General features: G+C 41.8%; 1 protein-coding gene across 2 annotated transcripts in view; it reads left to right on the forward strand.

The window, feature by feature from the left end:
• The window catches only part of ivd (isovaleryl-CoA dehydrogenase), a 104,382-nt gene that overhangs the window by 62,562 nt on the left and 21,474 nt on the right, over positions 1–20,346 (forward strand). For both annotated transcript variants that reach the window (XM_087990120.1, XM_043698213.2), the window contains 3 exons: positions 5,661–5,750; positions 15,572–15,623; positions 18,392–18,561. In XM_087990120.1, coding sequence (XP_087846246.1) covers positions 5,670–5,750; positions 15,572–15,623; positions 18,392–18,561 — 303 coding nt within the window. In that variant the 5' untranslated portion in view covers positions 5,661–5,669. The remainder of the gene's footprint in view (positions 1–5,660; positions 5,751–15,571; positions 15,624–18,391; positions 18,562–20,346) is intronic.

Consider the following 20,346-nt stretch of genomic DNA (forward strand, 5'->3'; position numbering starts at 1 on the left):
AGTGAGTGGTTTGCTTTGCACTCAGGAGTCTGTAACCCTGAATGGTGTTGAGTTTCTTGAGTGTCAGAGCTGCGCTCATGTAGTCAATTGAGGGAGTATTCTATCACATGCCTGACTGAAGTTAAAGGTTGAGGATAAAATTGCAAATAATATCAAGACAGACAGGATTAGCCTATTTTAAGTATATCACAAGAAAGAGAAAAGCCAAAGAGAACAAGCGAGGGAAATAATAATGGGGTGCCAGGAAAAGTTAAAGTTACAGTGATCATCATAAAAGATGCCTTTTAAATGTTGCAATTGTACTAGCCTCCACCACTGCCTCTGGCAGCCCATTCCACACACTCACCACCCTCTACATGAAAAAGTTGCCCCTTAGGTCTCTTTTATGTCTTTCCCTTCTCACCCTAAACCTATGCCCTGTAGTTCTGGACTCCCCCAACCAGGGAAAAGACCTTGCCTATTTAGCTGAATAAAAGTAACTACAGAGGCATGAGGGAGGAGCTGGATAGAATTGACTGGGAGAGGAGCATAGCAGGAAAGACCGTGCAACAGCAATGGCAGGAGTTTCTGGGAGTACTCCAGGAGACACAGCAGAGATTCATGGCTGAGGAACTGAACGATTACTTTGCATCATTCTTCATGGTGGAAGATACGAGTAATATCCCAAAAATTCAAGAGAGTGAGGGGGGCAGAGCTGAGTATGGTGGCCATCACCAAGGAGAAGTTGCTATAAAAACTGAATGATGCAAAGGTGGATACATCACCTGGACCAGATGGACTACGCTCTACGGTTTTAAGGGAGATAGCTGAATAGGTAGTGAAGGCATTAGTGGTGATCTTTCAGGAATTGCTTGAGTCAGGGAGGGTCTCAGAGGACTGGAAAATTGCTAACGTGACACCCCTGTTTAAAAAGGGAAGAAGGCAAAAGACGGAAAATTACAGACCGATTAACCTAACCTCAGTTGTGGGTAAGATCCTGGAATCCATTGTGAAGGATGAGATTTCTATACTTGCAAGTGTATGGTAAAATAGGGCAAACTCAGCATGATTTCATCAAGGGGAAGTTATGCCTGACAAATCTGCTAGAATTCTTTGAGGAAGTGACTAGCAGGTTGGACCAAGGAGCGCTAATGGATGTTATCTACCTGGACCTCAAGAAGACCTTTGACAAGGTTCAGCACCGGATAAAGGCACAAGGTGTTAGATGCAAGGTGCTAGGATGGATAGAAGCTTGGCTATCTGGCAAAAAGCAGAGAGTGGGGATAAAATGGTCTTTTTCAGGATGGCAGCTGGTGACGTAATGTGTAAAATGTCTCAGTTTTGGGACTACGCCTTTTTACAATATACAGTAACAATCTAGATGAAGGAACTAAGGGCATTCTGGCTAAGTTTGCAGGTGACACAAAGATAGTTAGAGGGACAGGTAGTGTTGAGGAGGCAGGAAGGCTGCAGAAGAATTTGGACAGGTTAGCACAGTGGGCAAAGAAGTGGCAGATGGAATACACATGGGAAAGTGTGAGGTCATGCACTTTGGCAGGAAAAATAGTGACATTGACTATTTTCTAAATGGGGAGAAAATTCAGAAAGTGCAGAGAGACTTGGGAATTCTAGTTCAAGATTCTCTCAAGGTAAACTTGCAGGTTGAGTCAGTAGTTAGGAAGGCAAATGCAATGATGGCATTTATTTTGAGAGGATTTGAGTATAAAATCAGGGATGTGCTTCTAAGGCTCTCTTATGTTCTAGTCAGACACATTTGGAGTATCGTGCACAGTTTAATTTTTCATATTGTTGGGTAGATGCTAGCCTGGTAACTGTACTAGAATCACTTGACTGGGGCTCAGCTAGTTTTGGTTCATGTGTTCAGTACAACAGTTGGTTTTGTTAGGTTTCGTAGTCTTTGCTATGCCCAGTGCCTTCAACCGTTTCACAATATCATATGGAACAAATTGAACTGGCTGAAGACTGGCATCTGGAGACCTCAGGAGAAAGCTGAGTTAGGTCTTCCACTTGTCACTTCTGTCTGAAAATGTTTGCAAACCCTTCAACATTGTCATTGCACTGATGTGCTGGCCTCTCCCATAATTGAAGATGTTTGTGGCATCCCCTCTGGTTACTTCCTTAGTTGTCCACCGTCAATCATGACTGGATGTGGAAAGAGTGCAGAGCTTTGATTTGATTTGTTAACTGTGGATCATTTACTGGATCAAATGGTGTCAGTTAGCTCATTTGGCTGGACAGCTGGTTTGTGATGCCAATAGCATGGGTTCAATTCCACCTTTTCAGTCTGGCCTGTGGTCTGGTCACCCTCAGGTTAAACCCATTATCCATTATCCCTCTCTAATGATATAGCAGCTGATGGTTAACCAGGACTATGATGAAGTTACCGTTTTACTTTTGCTATCACATACTGGTTTAACAAGCATATAGAACTTTGTTGTAGCATCTTTGTATGTGCACCTCATTCTGGGTATACTTGGTGCTGTTCCTGACATGCTTGTCTGCACGCCACTTATAACATATAACCACACTTGGACTCCTGGCTTGATGATTCCGTGGCAGATCACAAAGATACATATTATGTTTGAATACAATTCTGCTGTTGTTAGTGACCAACACCACCATCTGAGTGTCCCTTTTTGAGCTTCTAGACCTGTCCTGAATCGATTCCATTCATAGAATGGTAGTACTACACAATGAGAGGGTTCAGAACAAATTTACCAGGATGTTGTCAGGTGTGGAAAGTTTGAGTAATATAGAAAGAGTGACAGGCTGGGATTTGTTTTCACTGGAGGTAGGAAATTGAGAGGTGACTTTATAGAAGTTTATAAAATAATGAGGTAGTTGTCTTTTCTCTAGGACGGGGGAATTTCAAGACTATGGGACACATTTTTAAAGTGAGAAGAGAGAGGTTAAAAAAGACATAATGAGCAAACTTTTTTCCACAGCGGGTAGTCCGTGTGTGGAATGAACCTCCTAAGGAAGTGATAGGTATAGGTACAATTACAACGTTTAAAAGACATTTGGATATCTACATGAATAGGAAAGATTTGGAGGGATACGGGCCAGGAGCAGGCGGGTGAGTCTAGACTAGTTTGGGATTATGTTTGGCATAGACTGGTTGGACCGAAGGGCCTGTTTCAGTGTTGTGTGACTGTATATATGTCAGGAAGGATATACTGGCCCTGCAGCATGTTCAGAGGAGGTTCACGAGAATGGCCCCAGGAGTAAAAAGCTTAGCATATGAGTAAAACTTGAGGACTCTGGGTCTATACTTGATGGAGTTTAGAAGGGAGATCTAATTGAAACATAGAGAATACTGAATGGTCTGGACAGAGTAGATGTTGGGAAGGTGTTTCCATTGGTAGGAGAGATTAAGACCTGAGAGCTCAGACTTAAGAGGAATGGAGATAAGGAGAAACTTCTTCAGCAGGAATGGTGAATCTATGGAATTCATTGCCACAGAAGGTTGTGGAGGCTGGGTCATTGAGTATATTTAAGACCGAGATAGGTTCTTAAGGAAAGTGGGAGAATGAAGTTGAGTAACTTATCCATCTTGAATGCCGGAGCAGACCCGATGGGCTGAATGGCCTAGTTTCTGCTCCTCTGTCTTACGGTCTAGTGGTTTTAAATGGCAGAGGAGTTGTATAAACACTTTGTATCAGTCATCTTAGTAGAATTCCAAAATTACCAAATAGTCAAGATTCAAAAGGAGGAGAGGAAATAAATACAATAGCAATCACGAGAGAGAAGTGCTGAGGAAACTAATGGGGCGAAAGACTGATAAGTTCCTTGGACCTAATAAGATGCATCCTTGGATATTAAAGAAAGAAACCACAAAGGTAGTGGATGCTCTGGTTTTACTCTTCAAAGAATCCTTAGATTCTGGGAAAGTTGCAAAGAATTAGAAAACTGCCAATGTGACATCTTTTTCAAAAAAAAGAGGGAGGCAAAAAAGCAGATAACTATAGACCAATTAACTTAATATCTCTTATTGGAAAAATGTCAGAGTCTATTATAAAGGGTGTAATAGCAGGCATGTGGTGAGGATGACACAGAGTCTGCAAAGGGATATAATCAGATTAAGGGAATGGGCAAAACCTTGGCAGATTGAATATAATGATGGGAAGTTTAAGGCTATGCACTTTGGTAGGAAGAATAGAGGAGCCAAATATTATTTAAATGGAGAAAGACTGCAGAAAGCTACAGAACAGTGGGATTTGGTCTCAAAAAGTTAGCAGTCAAGTTCACCAAGTAAAAGGGAAAGCGAGTGGAAAGTTGGCTTTCATTTCAAAGGGAATGGAGTGCAAATGTAGGGCAGGTTTGTTAAAACAATACAAGGCACTGGTCAGACGACATTGGGAATACTGTGAACTTTTGGACATCTTATCTAAGGAAAGATATACTGTCATTGGAGGCTGTGCAGAGAAGTTTCACTAGGCTGATACCAGGTATAGAGGAACTGCATTTTTTTTGAGGTTGAATAGTTTCAGCCTGTACATATTGGAATTTAGAAGAATGAGAGGCCCAACCTTAGTGAAACATTGGGAGCTTGATAGGGTAGATGTGGAAACCATATTCCCCTTGTGGGAGAATCCTGAACCAGTGGGCATGAAGTCAGAATAAGGAGTTGCACATTTAAGAGATGAGGAATTTCTTCTCTCAGGAAGCAGTGTATATACGGAATTTAGTGGAATTCTATACTGTAGAAGGCCGTGGAGGCTGGGTCATTAAATATGTTCGAGGCTGAGAAGGATTTTTAATTAGTAAGGGAATCTAGGATTGTGGGGGAAAACAGGAAAATGAAGTTGAGGTTTATTAAATCATTCATATTGTCATTGAATAGCGGAACAGGCTCAGTGGACCGAATGACCTGCTTCTATTCCTATGTTGTTATGGATTTGTGTCTTGTAGATGTGGTACAAGCACTGGGGAGACAAGAAGTGAATATTCGTAGAATTCCCAACTTCTGACCTGCTCCTATAATTATATCACTGTAGTGCATTCACTTTCCTCATCCTGTTCATTTTCTGAATATAATAAGCTCCCAGGATGTCATGAGTAATGGTGATGGTACTGCTAATGAATGTCAAGTGGAAATAGTTAGATTCTCTCTCCTAATGCGTTTTTTAAAAATTCATTCCTGCTTTATTTCTCTAGTACCTCATGTTCCCAGAAAGAGAATTGCCTTTAGTTGCCCCCTAGCAGCCTCCCCAAAGAGGCCACTTCTCACCTTTAGGGAAGCATGCATTAAATTGGATTTTGTAACAGGTCAGCTGTAATATAGAACTATTTGGAAAAGTGGACTTTTTGTGTCCATCTTTTAAGTTCTTGTCTCGATCAGGCTACTGTAGCAAAAAAAGTTGCTGCTTTTGGTTTGTGCTCACCAATTAAGAAAGAGCTTAGATTGTCATTTTTTTCCCCACTTGTAATTACGAAACATCTGGGTGAAGGTGGGAAACGAGAATGCTCGTATAGGATTGTACACCCCTTGTGTAGTCTGCTGTACTTCTCATCTATTCAATTCAGTGTGATTCTCCCAGCCAGTTTTCACTTCCTGCACTTATCGTAGATTTTAAAGATAACCTCTACCCCTGTGTTTTCCAAGTAACCTTTAAAATTCATAATTGACTCCATTGCTGTTTTGTTTCTTTGCTTGTTAGCTTCGGCAGATGGTTCAGAAATTTTGCCAGGATCATCTTGCTCCCAAAGCCCAGGAGATTGACCAGAAGAATGAGTTCCCAGAGCTGAAGGTAAGTGCACAGCGTATGGCTCGCTTCCTCTCATATAAATCATTGTTTAAATCTGAGATTTTCACACGACATTGATCTAATTAAAAGTTCCTGTTGATTGGGCGGCACGGTGGCACAGTGGTTAGCACTGCTGCCTCACAGCACCAGAGACCCAGGTTCAATTCCTGCCTCGGGCGACTGTGTGGAGTTTGCACATTCTCCCCGTGTCTGCGTGGGTTTCCTCCGGGTGCTCAGGTTTCCTCCCACGATCCAAAAATGTGCAGGTTAGGTGAATTGGCCATGCTAAATTGCCAGTAGTGTTAGGTGCATGGGTAAATGTAGGGGAATGGGTCTGGGTGGGTGCGCTTCGGCGGGTCAGTGTGGACTTGTTGGGCCGAAGGGCCTGTTTCCACACTGTAAGTAATCTAGTCTAATCTAAACAGAGTTAGAAGTTAAAACAGAGGTTTGCTTCTACATCATTGGTTGTTATCTGCTGCATGAAGTCAAACAAAAAGCCACAACAATTAGATGTTTCAGATTGAAATAATTTGAATTGGCCTGATAGTAACTTCTGTAATCTAGTCTTATAGCTGCTTGAAACTTTATTGTAATGCAGCATCAGTGAAAGTCTCCTTCTAGTACCCACTTTGAATTATTTTATGAAATTGTTCTAACAGAATGTTGACTCTTTTGATTCACCTTTTCCTCCCCCATCCCGAATATCAGTTATGAACCATCTTCATTGCTTCATATTATTTGATCATTTTTGAACTCTATCTCCACAGTTAATCTGAATGATAAAATGCCTGGTCCACATGGTGTCTCTCCCATTGGCTGTAAAATGTGGCTTCTAACTCAACTTGTTTTGTATTATCGCTACTTCTGTTTGCACAATTGTATTTGCGAAATGTTCTTCATGTAGCAATCCATATGATAGGCAGCATGGCCAGACCATGCTTGTGCTTTACCTTGAACTATGTAACACGGAAACAGACTGTTCAGTTCAATTTGGCCATACTGACCAAGTATCCCAATCTGATCTTGTCCCATTTGCCAGCATTTGACATATATCCCTCTAAATCCTTCCTATTCATGTACCCATCCAGATGCTTTTAAATGTTATAATTGTACTAGCCTCCACCACTTCCTCTGGCAGCTCATTCCATGCACCACCCTCTGCGTGAAAAGGTTACCCCTCAGGTCCTTTTTAAATCTTTCTCCTCTCAACTTAAACCTATGCCCTCTAATTTTGGATTTCTCTATCCTGGGGAAAAGACCTTGTCTGTTTACCCGATCTTTGCCCTTATGATTTTATAAACATCTATAAGGTCATCGCTCAGCCTCTGACACTCCAGAGAAAGAAGCCCTACCTTATTCAGCCTCTCCCTATAGCTCAAACCATCCAGTCCCTCCAACATACTTGTAAATCCTTTCTGCACCTTCTCCAGTTTCACAACATCCTTCCTATAGAAGGGTGACCAGAATTGCACACGTAATTGTGTTCTAAAAGTGAACCTGAACTTCCTCCGATCTTTCCTCAACTGACTTTCACCAAAACCATTTCATTTTCCCTTATTTGCTCATCAAACTCCTTACATAGGAGTACTACTTGCCTCAAATATTGCATATGGTAGTGAGTTCCACATTCTCATCGCTCCCTGGGTTAAGAAGTTTGTTCTGAATTCCCTGTTGTAACTTGTTGATGTCCATTTGTTGATAGCCACTGGGTTTGCTCTTGCCCACAATTGGAAACACACACTGCCTGTGTACTTTGTCCATTTCATCATTTTAAAGACCTACATTAGATCAACTCTAAGCCTTCTGTCTTCACGAGAAAAGAGAGCCAGCCCATACACCCTTTTCTGATTAGTATGATCTATGGTTTGATTAGGAGTAGTCAGCATGGCTTTGTGCATGGGAGATCTTGCCTCACAAATTTATTAGAGTTCTTTGGTGAAGTGACCAGGAAGGTTGCCAAGGGCAGGGTGGTAGGCATAGTCTACATGGATTTTAGAGAGGCCTTTGATAAGTAGTAGGTTGCTCTGGAAGGTTAGACTACATGGAATCCAGGGGGCGCTGGCAAATTTGAGTTGACTTGATGATAGGAGGCAGAGGGTACTAGTGGAAGCATGCTTGTCAGACTAGAGGCCTGTGACTAGTGGAGTGCCTCAGGGGTCAGTGTTGGGCTCATTGCTCAGATGACACTAAATTAGGTGGTATCATGGACAGTGAGGAACGTTATCAGAATTTGCAATAGAACCTTGATCAACTGGGGAAGTGCGCAGAGAAACGGCAGATGGAATTTAAGAAGTCTTGGGTTTTGGAAAGTGAAATTATGGTAGGAATTTCATGGTGAATGGTGGGGCCATTCACCATTCTGTATAGTGGAACAGAAGGAGCTTGGATTTCACGTACATGGTTCTCTGAAAGTGGAGTCACTGATAAACAGGGCAGTGAAGAAGACTTTTGGCGGACTGGTCTTCATCAGTCAGAGCACTGAATATAGCAGTCGGGAAGTTATGTTGCAGTTTTGTAGGACGTTGGTTAGTATTGTGTTCAGTTTTGGTCACCTTGCTATAGGAAGGATGCTATTAAACTAGAAAGAGAAGCAGGAGACATTTACAAGGATGTTGCCAAGACTCAAGGGTCTGAGTTCTCGGGAGAGGTTGGATAAGCTAGAACTTTTTCCTTTAGAGCAGTGGGGGGGGTGTGCCTTTGTAGAGGTGTATAAGATCATGAGAGGCATGGAGAGATGGAGATGGTGAATGCACTCAGTCTTTTTCCTAGGGTTGGGGAATCGAGGACTAGAGGGCATCAGTTTAAGGTTAGAGGGGAAAGAATAAAAGGGAACCTGAGGGACAACTTTTTCACACAGAGGTTGGTACGCATATGGATGAGCTGCCAGCGGACGTGGTTGAAGTGGGTAGGTTAACAACATTTTAAAAGGTTTTTGGACAAATACTTGGATTGGAAAGGGTTAGAAGGATATGGGCCAAGGGCAGGGAAATGGGGTTAGCATTGATGCACATTTTGGTTGGCATGGATCAGTTTGGGCAAAAGGGCCTACCTCCATGTTGTAGGACCCTAGATTCTATAAGGTTCTGGTATCATCCGGGGACATCTTCTTTGCATTCGAAGGACTGACCGCCCTTTTAAGTCATGAAATTCCTCCTCTTTGTTCTTCCTAAATTCTCAGCTTCTTATCGATATGTTCTAGATTTCCGAGTCAAGGGAAACAACCTTTTGGTGCCTTCCTTAGCAAGCTCTTTCTAAATCTTGTATGTTTAAAGAGGTCACCTTTTCGTTCTTTCTAAAGCTCCATTGAATACGGAATTATAGAGTCCCTATAGTGCAGGAGCAGGCCATTTGGCCCATCAAGGACACACCAATTCTCCAAGGAGCATCCCATCCGGACCCACTACCCTATCCCTGTAACCCTGCACTTCCCATGGCTAATCCATCTAGCCTGCACATCTCTGGACACGATGGGTAATTTACCATGGCCAATCCTCCGAACCTACACATCTTTGGAGTATGGGAGGAAACTGGAACACCCAGAGGAAACCCATGCAGACAAGGAAAGACAGTTCAAGCAGACAGTCACTTGAGGCTTGAATTGAACCTGGGTCCCTGGCGTTGTGAGGCAACAGTGCTAACCACTGAGCTACTGTACTGCCCAATATAGACCAAATTTATTCAGCAACTCATCATATAAAACTGTTTCATCCCAGGGATCACTCTAACGAACCTTCTTTGCTGTATTACTATCACTACCAAGCAGCTACCCTTAGTCCCTGCTTACTGTCTTATGGCCAACTAACTATCCATTCCCCTACTTGTACACTGACTCTGCATGTTCTGATTTTGTTAGGCCATTGTGTGGCACATTACCAACGTTCTTTTAGAAATCCAGATAAATGATATCTGCCGTAAATCACTTTTGTCTACTGTCTGTTGTCTTTTCAGAGAATTCAGTGAAGTTGGTCACATTGTGTGCTTTTCTTCCTGTTCATTTCTATTTAGACTTTTTATACATCCCTGTAACTCTCATATCCCCCTCCTTAATTGTTTAGTGTCTTTGCTACTTCCTTATGTACCCTTTGCAATAGGATTCTGTTCTAATTTCAGTTTAAGTGGATCCTGACCCCTCCATACAGCTTCTTTGCTATCCTATTACGGGTTACTGTGTCATACGAAAAGAAGTCCCCCTTTCTTACACCAGCCATCAGTCATAAGTTAATCATTCAGATCTGCCAGTTTGAACATGATTCCAGAGTAACCACAGGTTAACCACAGCTTCAAGGCTCTGGTTTTTAATTTGGCTGCTAATACCTGAGTCCGCCTCTTCCTACTTGCATTGTTTGTTCCATCATGGACCACAAGAGTTGAACCGCTCTCTCTCTTTTCAAATTCGCTATCCCTTACATTATCACTGGATTGGCAACTACACTTCGGGGCCCTTGCTTATGGCTGCACAACGACTGTAAATTTCTTTCTCATGTATGTGGAGTAATAGCTCTAGCACTGAAGGAGGCCATTCACCCTGTAGTATCTGTTCTGGCCCTGTGCTGGAGCAGTTCACCTAATGCCAGTCCCCTGTCTTTTCTCCATTGTCCTGATTTTTTTTTCTGAATAACCATCTAATTCTATTTGAAACTTCCTCCACTGCTCATTCAGTGTCATACATTCCAGATTCTAACCACTTGTTGTGTGAAAATGTTTCTCCTTGAGTCACCATTTCTACTTCTGTCAATTATCTTAATTATGTACCTCTCCCACTCCAGCCATCAACCCATCCACCGTTGGGGACACTATTTCTTCTCTACTCTGTTCAGAACTCTCATTATTCAGAGGACTTCTACCAAATCTCCAAATATTCCTCTCTGCTCCACATGGAAGAATCCCAATTTTTTTATGGAACTGAAGTTCCTCATTCGTAGAATCCTATCTTAATGCATTCATACCCTTCATAAAGTAGCATTCCCAGAACTGGATGTAATACTCCAGTTGTGCCTGAAACAGTCTTTCAAAAAGGTTAGCATAACTTTGTTTTGTCTTCTATGTCCCCTGATAAAGATGCTAAATGCAATAGTAACCTGACAGCTTCAATGCTTTATGTACATAGATATCCATATCCTTTAAAGGCCACTTTTGCCACATGATTGTGGCCCTATCTCAGTACTCGCAGACCTGTGTTCAAGTCCCACCTGCCCTTAGAAGTGTGACATAACATGATCAAGTGATTTTGCACCCAGTCCCTTTAGTACCTTTTGTTTCATATTGTCTCTCTTCTGATGAAAATTAATCACTTCATACTTTTCTGCATTAAATTTCTCATCCATTCCATTAACCTATCTGTCCTTTGTAATCTTCTACATTATCTTCCTCATGGTTCACAACATTTCCAAATTCTGTATCATCCAGTAAGTTTGGAAATTGTGTCCTGTACACAAAGATCTAGCTCATTAATGTGTAACTGGAAAAGCAGGGGCTCTAATCCCTGGGGAACTTCAGTATAAACCTTCTTCCAGTCCCGCAAAACAATCATTCACCGCGCTGACTTTCCTGTGTCTCGGCTAATTTTACTGCTGTGCGTTTTGCTTTATGAATTCAAACTTAACTTGCAAGTCTGTTGTGTGGCATTCTGTTAGATTCCAATTTGAAGTCCATGTGCACCAGATCAACAGCATTATCCTCGCTAATGCACTGTCTTTCCTCATTGAAGAGTCAAGTAAATTCGTTCGACCTGATCTCCCTTAACAAATCCGTACTGACATCCCTTAGTCAACCCACATTTGACAAGTGGCTATTAATTTTGTTTCCTAAGAGCTTCTCCCACCAAAAAGTTAAACTGACTGGTCTGTATTTGCTGGGTTTGTCTTTACACCTTCCTAAACAGCGGTGCGACATTTGAAATTTTACAAACCCCTGGTACCTGTGTGTCCTGAGATACTTAAGGGAAAATTGGAAAATTCTGGCCAGTGCCTCTGCAATTTTCACTCTAACTTTCTTCAGTATCTCATCTGGTCCTCATGGTTTTTCAACCTTAATTGGAGACAATGTACCTTAAACGTTATCCTCATCAGTTTTAAACTGACAAGAGAAAAATCCTTGTCAAAACGTTTTGGAATTTCAACTGTTTCAATTAAGTCCCTTCAACCTCTTGTGAACTCCATTGGATATAAGCCTAACCTATCCAATCTTTCCTCTTAAGAGAACCCACCCATTCTGCGTATAAGTACAGGAAACCCACTCTGAACTATTTTAAATGCGTTTGGAATTTTCCTTAAATAAGATGGCCAGTATTGCACACACATCTCAAAATGTGGTCTCTCTAATACCTGTATAATTTAAGTATCATCTCCCTACTTTTGTATTTAATTCCCCTCCCAGTAAAGGGTAGCATTCTATTAGCTTCTCTACTTGCTTATTTCCCTTCTGAAATCTGAACTCACTATTTTCTACTTTGATGCTCCCAGTGTTATTTGCACATTGATTTCCTTCTCTCATATTGCCTATTGGTTCCCACAGTCCTATAAAGTGAGTTTAAACCTCCCCAATTGCGCTGGTAAATTATCTCAAAAGGAAATTGGTTCTAGCTCTGTTAAGGTGCAACCTATGTCTGGCCTTTATAGGTCCCATCTCCCCATGAACTGACCCCAGCATCCCAAGAATCTAAAGCCCTTCCTCTGCTCTGCATTGTTGTTTCAGCAAGCATTCATCTGCTCCATCCTCCTATTTCTATACTGAATTTCAATTATATTGGGTGTAATCCAGACATTACTGCTTCGGTGTTCCACTTGCAAATTACCTTACTAGCTCTCAAATTCTGACTGCAGGACCATGTACCACTTTCTATCTATTACATTAATACTGATGTAGACAACAACCACTGTCTGTTTATCCTTTCCTCTCAGTGCTTAGCAACTATTCAGTGTCAACCTTGACACTGACAGGTAACAAATGCAGCATAGCTTCCCAATTCATGTGTACGGCTACATAAATACCTGTGTGCTTCTGGACTTGCATTCGTTCTTTCTGAGGCTGTAGAAACTACTGTTGACTCTCAAGACGCTGATTATTTTAAGGATCTTGCTGATTACTAATGTGATTTTTAGCACTGAGCTTGTAGAGCACCTCTGGGACTATTTACTTGAACACGTTTGTGAATCATCTGTCATTGCCTTCAATACTTCTAGAGCCATTATTAGCTTTGATAGCAAGGACTTCACAGCAAGTTACCTCATAGCCTAAGGTAATTGCAATCACACTTCCTGTCTATCTGATGCAATTAAAAAATCAGCTGTAATGAAAAGTTTATCCTTTGCCTCTCTTTCCATTAATTCAGTGGTTCTCTAGGGCTCTAATCTCCCCAGTTTTCCTTCCTGTCATTAACAGTCTGCCCACATATTCCAAATGTGTGCATTTTTTTTTGCTGATGATTGCACTATATATTCAGCAGCTTCTTTCAGATTACAGGCTCTTGACACTCAATATCCTCTGTACTTGCACTGCAGTGACTAAATCGTTGCATTTAGGTCTTTTCTTTTCCTTCATATGCTATCTTTGTATTAATTGCAAGTCGAACAAACTGCCACCGTCTCTCTTGTCTTTGGCTCAACTTACTTTTTGTCAGTTTATAGGTTTATAATCAACCAGCACACATTGAAATAGATGGAACTTGAACCTAGGCTACCTGGTGCAGACATAGGGCCATTTCCACTCGACATAGGCACCACCACCCCTCCCCAATCCCCGTCACCCATCAGTTTATATCCTGACCTCATGCTTTTACCCCCATGCTCAAGCCAAGTCCTTTTTGATAAAATCAGTTTTCAAAAAAATCTGATTTCCTTCCATTGTGCCAAATCAAAATCTCGTGAACCATATGAATGTTGCTCCCATATCTTGGTAAATGTGTCTCTCACTCCTTGACAAGATGCTAGAAAAGATCTTTTATTGTATACCACTTTCAAACCTCTATGTTTCTTCATTCAACTAGTACATTAGTATGACCACTGGTCCTAACAACCTCTCTTTTTCTCATGCGCAGCTATGCTGCCTGACATGTTCTACTCTTTCCAATAATGACACAGTGTTGAAATGAATATGAATTTCAGTTCCTTCTTCCACTTGATCGAGGCATTTCTTCCTCCCTGCTGCCTGTCTTACCTATTTGACAGAGGCTGCCTTTTATTTTATTTTGTTTATGAAAGTGGGTCTCAGTGACCAGACCAGCATTTACTGCCCATCCCTAGTTACCTAGAAGACAGTTAAGATCTGACCTCAGTGCTGTAGGTCAATCATCACATGTAGGTCAGACCAGATAAGGACGGCCAATTTCTTTTCCTGCACTAGATAGGTTTTTACGACAAGCAACAGTAGTTACAAGATCACCCTTAGGCTAGCTTTTCATTTGGGATTTTTATTGAATTCAAAGTTCTCTACCTACCTTAATAGGATTCAAATCCATACACCCAGATCATTAGCCCAACATTCTCATTGCAAGTCCCCTGGATTGCTTTAGCCTTGCTTATCTCTTAGCCTTCACTCCCTTGGACTCATAGAATCCCTACAATTTGGAAGCAGGCTGTTCAATCCATCGAGTCCACATCGGCCCTTCACAGAGCATCCCCCACCCCCACCCCCTCCCCCCACCACCACTCTTGTAACCCTACGTTTCTCGTGGCTAATCCACCTAACCTGCAATGTCTGTCAACACTATGGAGAAACTCAGCATGGCCAATCCAACTAACCTGGACGTCGTTGGACTGTGGGAGGAAACAGGAGCACCCGGAAGAAACCCACATAAGCACGCGGAGAACATAGAACCTCCACTCAGTCACCCGTGGGTGGAATCAAACCCGGGTCCCTAGCACTATGAGACAGCAGTGCTAACCACTCAGCCACCACGCCACTCCGGACTCCACCACTTCTCCAATCCTACTTTATCAAAGTACCTTTGTCTGTCAGTACTCCCCATTTTATGAAGAGACCACTCTGTTACAAAGGTTGTGCCATTCGTGTTTGTTCTTCAGTTTAAGGAATCACCTGGCTGAACTTGTGTCCTGAAAATGTCCTCCTCACCACCAAATTCACGAGTTTTTCTTTCATTATCACCATTTTTGTTTTCCTGAACTGCTTAATTAAATTGCATTTGTAACTCACTATCTGTTCTTCTGTGTATACAGCATCTGAACCCCTCAGTAAAAGGTCCTTTGCTCCTACATTTCCATTATTCTGTATGTTATTCATGAGAAGTCAGTGGCATAGTGATAATGACCAGTAATTCAAAAGCCCAGTTTATGCCTTAGGGTCATGGGTTCACAGCCCACCATGGTGAATTTAAAGAAAATGTATCTAGAATCTAATGTCAGCAGTCTTGACCATGAAACTAGCAATCGTCTGGTTCACTATGCCCTTTAGGGGAGGAAATCTGCTGTCCTAGTCTGGCCTGCATGTGATTTAAGATGCACGGCGATCTGGCTGACTCTAAATTGTCTTCTGAAATAGCCTAGCAAGCTGGTCAGTTCTAGGGCAATTAAGGATAGGCAACAAATGCTAGCAACACCCACATCACATGGAACAATGAAGAGAAAATGCAAGTCGTTTGCTTAGCTCTTATTAAACTGCAGCTTGTTCCTCATTGCTAGACAATTAATAATATGACCTGCTGTGAACTGATACATTTTTGAGTTATGTGCTATAGAATTTCCCATGCAAAACCCACATCTACGTGTCTTGCCCAAGAAAGATTTATGCACTGATGTGTGACACAGTTTGAATTTAATGAAGCTCTTCCAGTGATTTCCTTACCATCATGTTGCCTCTTTGGTATTTAGGAGTTCTGGAAGCAGCTTGGTAACCTTGGAGTTCTCGGAATCACTGCACCTGGTGAGTTTTGACAGCCTCAGCTTTTATCTGCTTTGTTTTCTCTGGCAATAACAATCAAACTGCGGTTGTATCCTCGGGGAATGTGGGGTTTGGCGGGTAAGTGGAGTTGAGTCAGAAGGTGAGCCATTATTTTGCTGAAAGACAGAGCAAGTTTGAAGGACCAAATGGTCTACTCTAGCTCCTACCTTTAAGGTATGCTGTCTAAGTTTAGACCGTCTTACAGAACATGCTTCTAAGTTTTTATTATTCCATGGGATTTCTGTGTCTGTGGCATTTGTTGCACTTCCCTAATGCCCTGGAGAAGATAATGGTGAGCTGCCTCCTTGAACCTTTACTGTCCATGGAGCGTGGCACATTCATAATGCTGGTAGGAAAGGATCTGATGACTTGGATCCAGTGACAGTGGTAGGTTCTAGACATTTATTATCACAGAAGACCTCTGGACACAGTTCTGACTGAGATTTCAGTGTCATGCTGAAAGAATGCTACATTGTCAAGACAAATGAGTTGTTACACTAAGAGTCACCTCTGAAGTGTTACAGATCCCCGAGCATAATTTTGTATATCTGTCCTGGACACTTATCTCTCTGTAGATAAATAATGACCATTCGAATAGATTAGTTGGCCATTTGTCTGAGACAAAATAGCTGATGTGTGCCAAAATGAATCAGTCATGAGTGCTTTGAGAAGATTTGATCAGTTCTATTTAAACGTAAAGATTTCACTATTATGGCCATTCACGATTTGTGAATAATGTGGTCTATTTTTACTTTCAATTAAAGGTGACTCGCAAATTTTTTTTTTGCTGTGAAAATGCTGGATTAGGGTAATTTGGAGCTACTGGGAAAGGAGGGTTTGACTAGCTTAGAGGGTTATGGGCATGGGCTGTGGAGAACAAGGTACTGAAAGAAAAAGAGGGTACTGTCTTCAGAGAGGGTGTCCCAGTGTGCGCAGTGCAACTGCCACCCTCCTCTGCCTCTCCCAAAACATGGCCTATTTTCCCTCTGCCTTTTCAAAACCTACTTTATAACAAAAAAATAGGCTGCCTTTTCCTGAACATGATAACTGTATCAGAGCATGGGCAGTGTATATCAAATGGAAATTAACTTCAAACCAGTTCATCTTGGCCTAACCTCATTTTCTTGCATATGATGAGCATGCTTTAGGGGGCTTGTGGCAAAGTGATCATATCCCTACTTCTGAGCCAGAAGGTCTGATTCAGATCTTTCTTGTGTGTTGTAACAGGTTGATTTAAATACACATGACGGGGCAGGCCACCAGGTTTGTACTACAGAGGGAGTACAGGGCGGGTAGGGTCTGGGCACCTAACCTGTTTTATGTGTCCTTCTTCCATAAAAAACACTAGGGGAGGGCGCCCCAAAATCCAGCCCTTGTTGCAAATCATTGGTTGGACTGACTGCATTGTTTGAGAGACTTTAAATTTTAAAAAAGGTGGAACGATGGGTTGAATACATTGGGCTGGTGATGTAACCCATTATGGACCGGTTTCTTTTAAAATTAGAGTGCAGTGGTAATACTATCTATTTTCTATGTTCTTATAGTAGCTTTGAAGCAAAGGGAGTGATTTTGTATTGCTGTAGCACCTTTGTAATTTCCCAAAATACTTTCGTGTCACTCTGCGATAAAAGTTTAAGATAATAATTGTAATGTAGACTTATTTGCCAACTAGTTGACAAATATAAGCTCTTTCAACCAGCAAATAAGCTATTAACCAGATCATCTACTCTGACGTTGATTGAGGAATAATCATTGACCAGGTTTGCAGGGGAGGACTTCATGCTGTTCTTCGCAATATTACCATCAGATCTTTCATATCCATGAATTGGTTGGGTTAATTGACCAGCTTCTTTGTCCTGCTTCCTATTTAATCCATCTCTAACTGTATCCATCTCTTAACCTCCACAACCTGATGAAGGAACAGTGCTCCGAAAGCTAGTACTTCTAAATAAATCTGTTGGACCATAACTTGGTGTTGTGTGATTTTTAACTCTGACTGTATAGTACTCTCTCAATGCTGCATTGGAGCATGTAAGCCTGGATTTATGTGCTCAAGTCCTGTAACTTAGCTCGAGCTTCCAATGTTCTGAACCTTTACCACAGAGTTTTAGCTGATATTTCTAAGTTGGACCTTTTACACTTAAATACACAATGTTATAGAACATCTTTGGGAAAGGTATTGCGTGTGGTGATTCATGAATGCATGTGTTTTGCATGAATGCACGCATGAATGCAACACTTTTATATTCTCCAGGCCACATTTTGTAAAATTGTGTGCGCGGTGTTGATTCAGCGGGTGGACTCATTTACATTTGTTTGAATATGTTTACTTAATGGGCAGGATTACACGTGTTTATTTGCCATTACCAGAAAAAGGCATACTGGTTACTGCAGGGGATTATTGAATATCTGATGATGCTGTGTGTTACTGCTCTAAATACATAGAATTTAGAACACAAACAGGTCCTACAATTGGTCAATTTTTTGTGTTGCACATGAGCCTCCACACAACTCTTCTCATCGGACCCCATTAGCCCTTTATCATCCTTTCTTCCTCACATGCTTAGCATAAAAATATTTAAGGTAAAACAAATTTTGTCTGAATCACTCCCACGTGGTAGCAAATTCTCAATTCTCACCAGTACTGTGTATAATTCCACTGTTTGCTTCTGGTGGGTAATGCAAGATTTGGTTGCATGTGTGATGAACTTGCTGATCTTATTAAACTGGCTGTGTGGTACCTTTTACAGTGGAGTATGGCGGGGCTGGAGGTGGATACCTGGATCATGTCCTGGTTATGGAGGAAATAAGCCGTGTGTCGGCTGCCATCGGCCTCAGTTACGGAGCACATTCCAACCTGTGTATCAATCAGCTGGTGAGGAACGGGAACGAAGAGCAGAAGCAGAAATACTTACCCAAGGTATGACACTAAGTGGCACAAAGCTCCAGTCATCCTTGAATTGAATTATTGCAACATGCTCAATAACCATGAAGTCCTTGCTCACTGATAAGCCATCCTTCATACCTAAATGAAATTTTAGATTAGATTCCCTACAGTGCGGAAACAGGTCCTTCGGCCAAACAAGTCCACACCTACCCTCCGAAGAATAACCCACCCAGACCCATTCCCCTACTAATGCACCTAACACTATGGGCAATTTAGCATGGCCAATTTACTTGACCTGCACATCTTTGGATTGCGGGAGGAAACCCACGCATACATGGGGAGAGTGTGCAAACTCCATGCAGACAGTTGCCTGAGACTGGAATCGGACCTGGGTCCCTGGTGCTGAGAGGCAGCAGTGCTAACCACTGAGCCACTGTGAGAGGTCTCTAAAAGATAATCTCTGATTCAAAGACACCAGAACCATTGAGAGTCCAGTTAGAGGTAAAAACAATGACTGCAGATGCTGGAAACCAGATTCTGGATTAGTGGTGCTGGAAGAGCACAGCAATTCAGGCAGCATCCGAGGACAGGCAAAATCGACGTTTCGGGCAAAAGCCCTTCATCTTTTATTCCTGATGAAGGGCTTTTGCCCGAAACGTCGATTTTGCCTGTCCTCGGATGCTGCCTGAATTGCTGTGCTCTTCCAGCACCACTAATCCAGAGTCCAGTTAGAGTATAGATACTGTACCAAAAGCATGTAAGTACCAATATAGTAGTGTAAATAGCTAACAGAACTGAGTTACATTGTCAGCTTTACAGTGCACGCTTTCTAAAGATAAAGCAGCTCTGGATGTCTTCACCATATCTGACAAGCATCAGGCTTCTAGCAGCGAGCCCACATCTCAGTGTGCACTGCAAAAGCCTTTTCCATCAACATTGACATGATAATATAGCCAACCCAAAGTTTGTTCAGTTAAAGAATGTGAATTTAGGGCAACTATGGGAACGTTCTACTTTTTTAGTTCAACTGCTGTCCTACATAAAAGGCTGAGAAGAGTTAGATGACAACACCTGCATTTATTTCTAGGCTTCAGATTTCGATTAGATATATTTCTTAAAGGATGAAAGATTTAGGGAGAAAGGAGGAACAGGGTACTGAGTTGGAAGATCAGCCGTGGTCATGTCGAATGGCAGGACAGGTTCGAAGGGCTGAATGGCTTATTTCTCCTGTTTTCTATGTTTCAAGGGATGTTGGTATGCTGTATACTTATTCCAGTTTATTGAAAGTTGGTCTTATTGCTCTAACAAAGCATGCCTAACTGGACATCTCCCATTATTTCATATGTCACTGAGATGATCTAAGCTGACATTATAAGCTAAATACGATAATGTTCTGAAGAAGGGTCTCTGGACTTGAAACATTATCTCTGCTTTCTCTCCACAGGTGTTGTCAGGCATGCTGAAGGTCACCAGCAATTTCTGTTTTAGTAATATAAGGCCATAAGGTATAGGACAGAAATTAGACGATTCAGCCCATCGAGTCTGCTCTGCCACTCAGTCATGGCTGATAGGTTTCTCAGCCCCATTCTCCCCATAACCCTTGATCCTGAAGAACCTATTAAGACAATAAGTAAAAGGTGTTCATCTGAGAGTCTGGCTGGCTTCAAATTCTTACAGACTGCATCAGTTCAAATACAATAAGTCTTTTTTTAATAGATCTTAACATTTTCTTGCAATAAAAGCATTTGGGAATCTGAAATAGAAGCAGAAAATGCTAGAAAAGTGGCAGCATCTGGGGAGAGAGAAACAATTAATGCT

This window comes from Chiloscyllium plagiosum, unplaced genomic scaffold (genome assembly GCF_037043375.1).
Source record: "Chiloscyllium plagiosum isolate Xiang-an unplaced genomic scaffold, Cpla_swu_hap1 HiC_scaffold_8, whole genome shotgun sequence".
In the NCBI taxonomy this organism is placed as follows: domain Eukaryota; kingdom Metazoa; phylum Chordata; class Chondrichthyes; order Orectolobiformes; family Hemiscylliidae; genus Chiloscyllium; species Chiloscyllium plagiosum.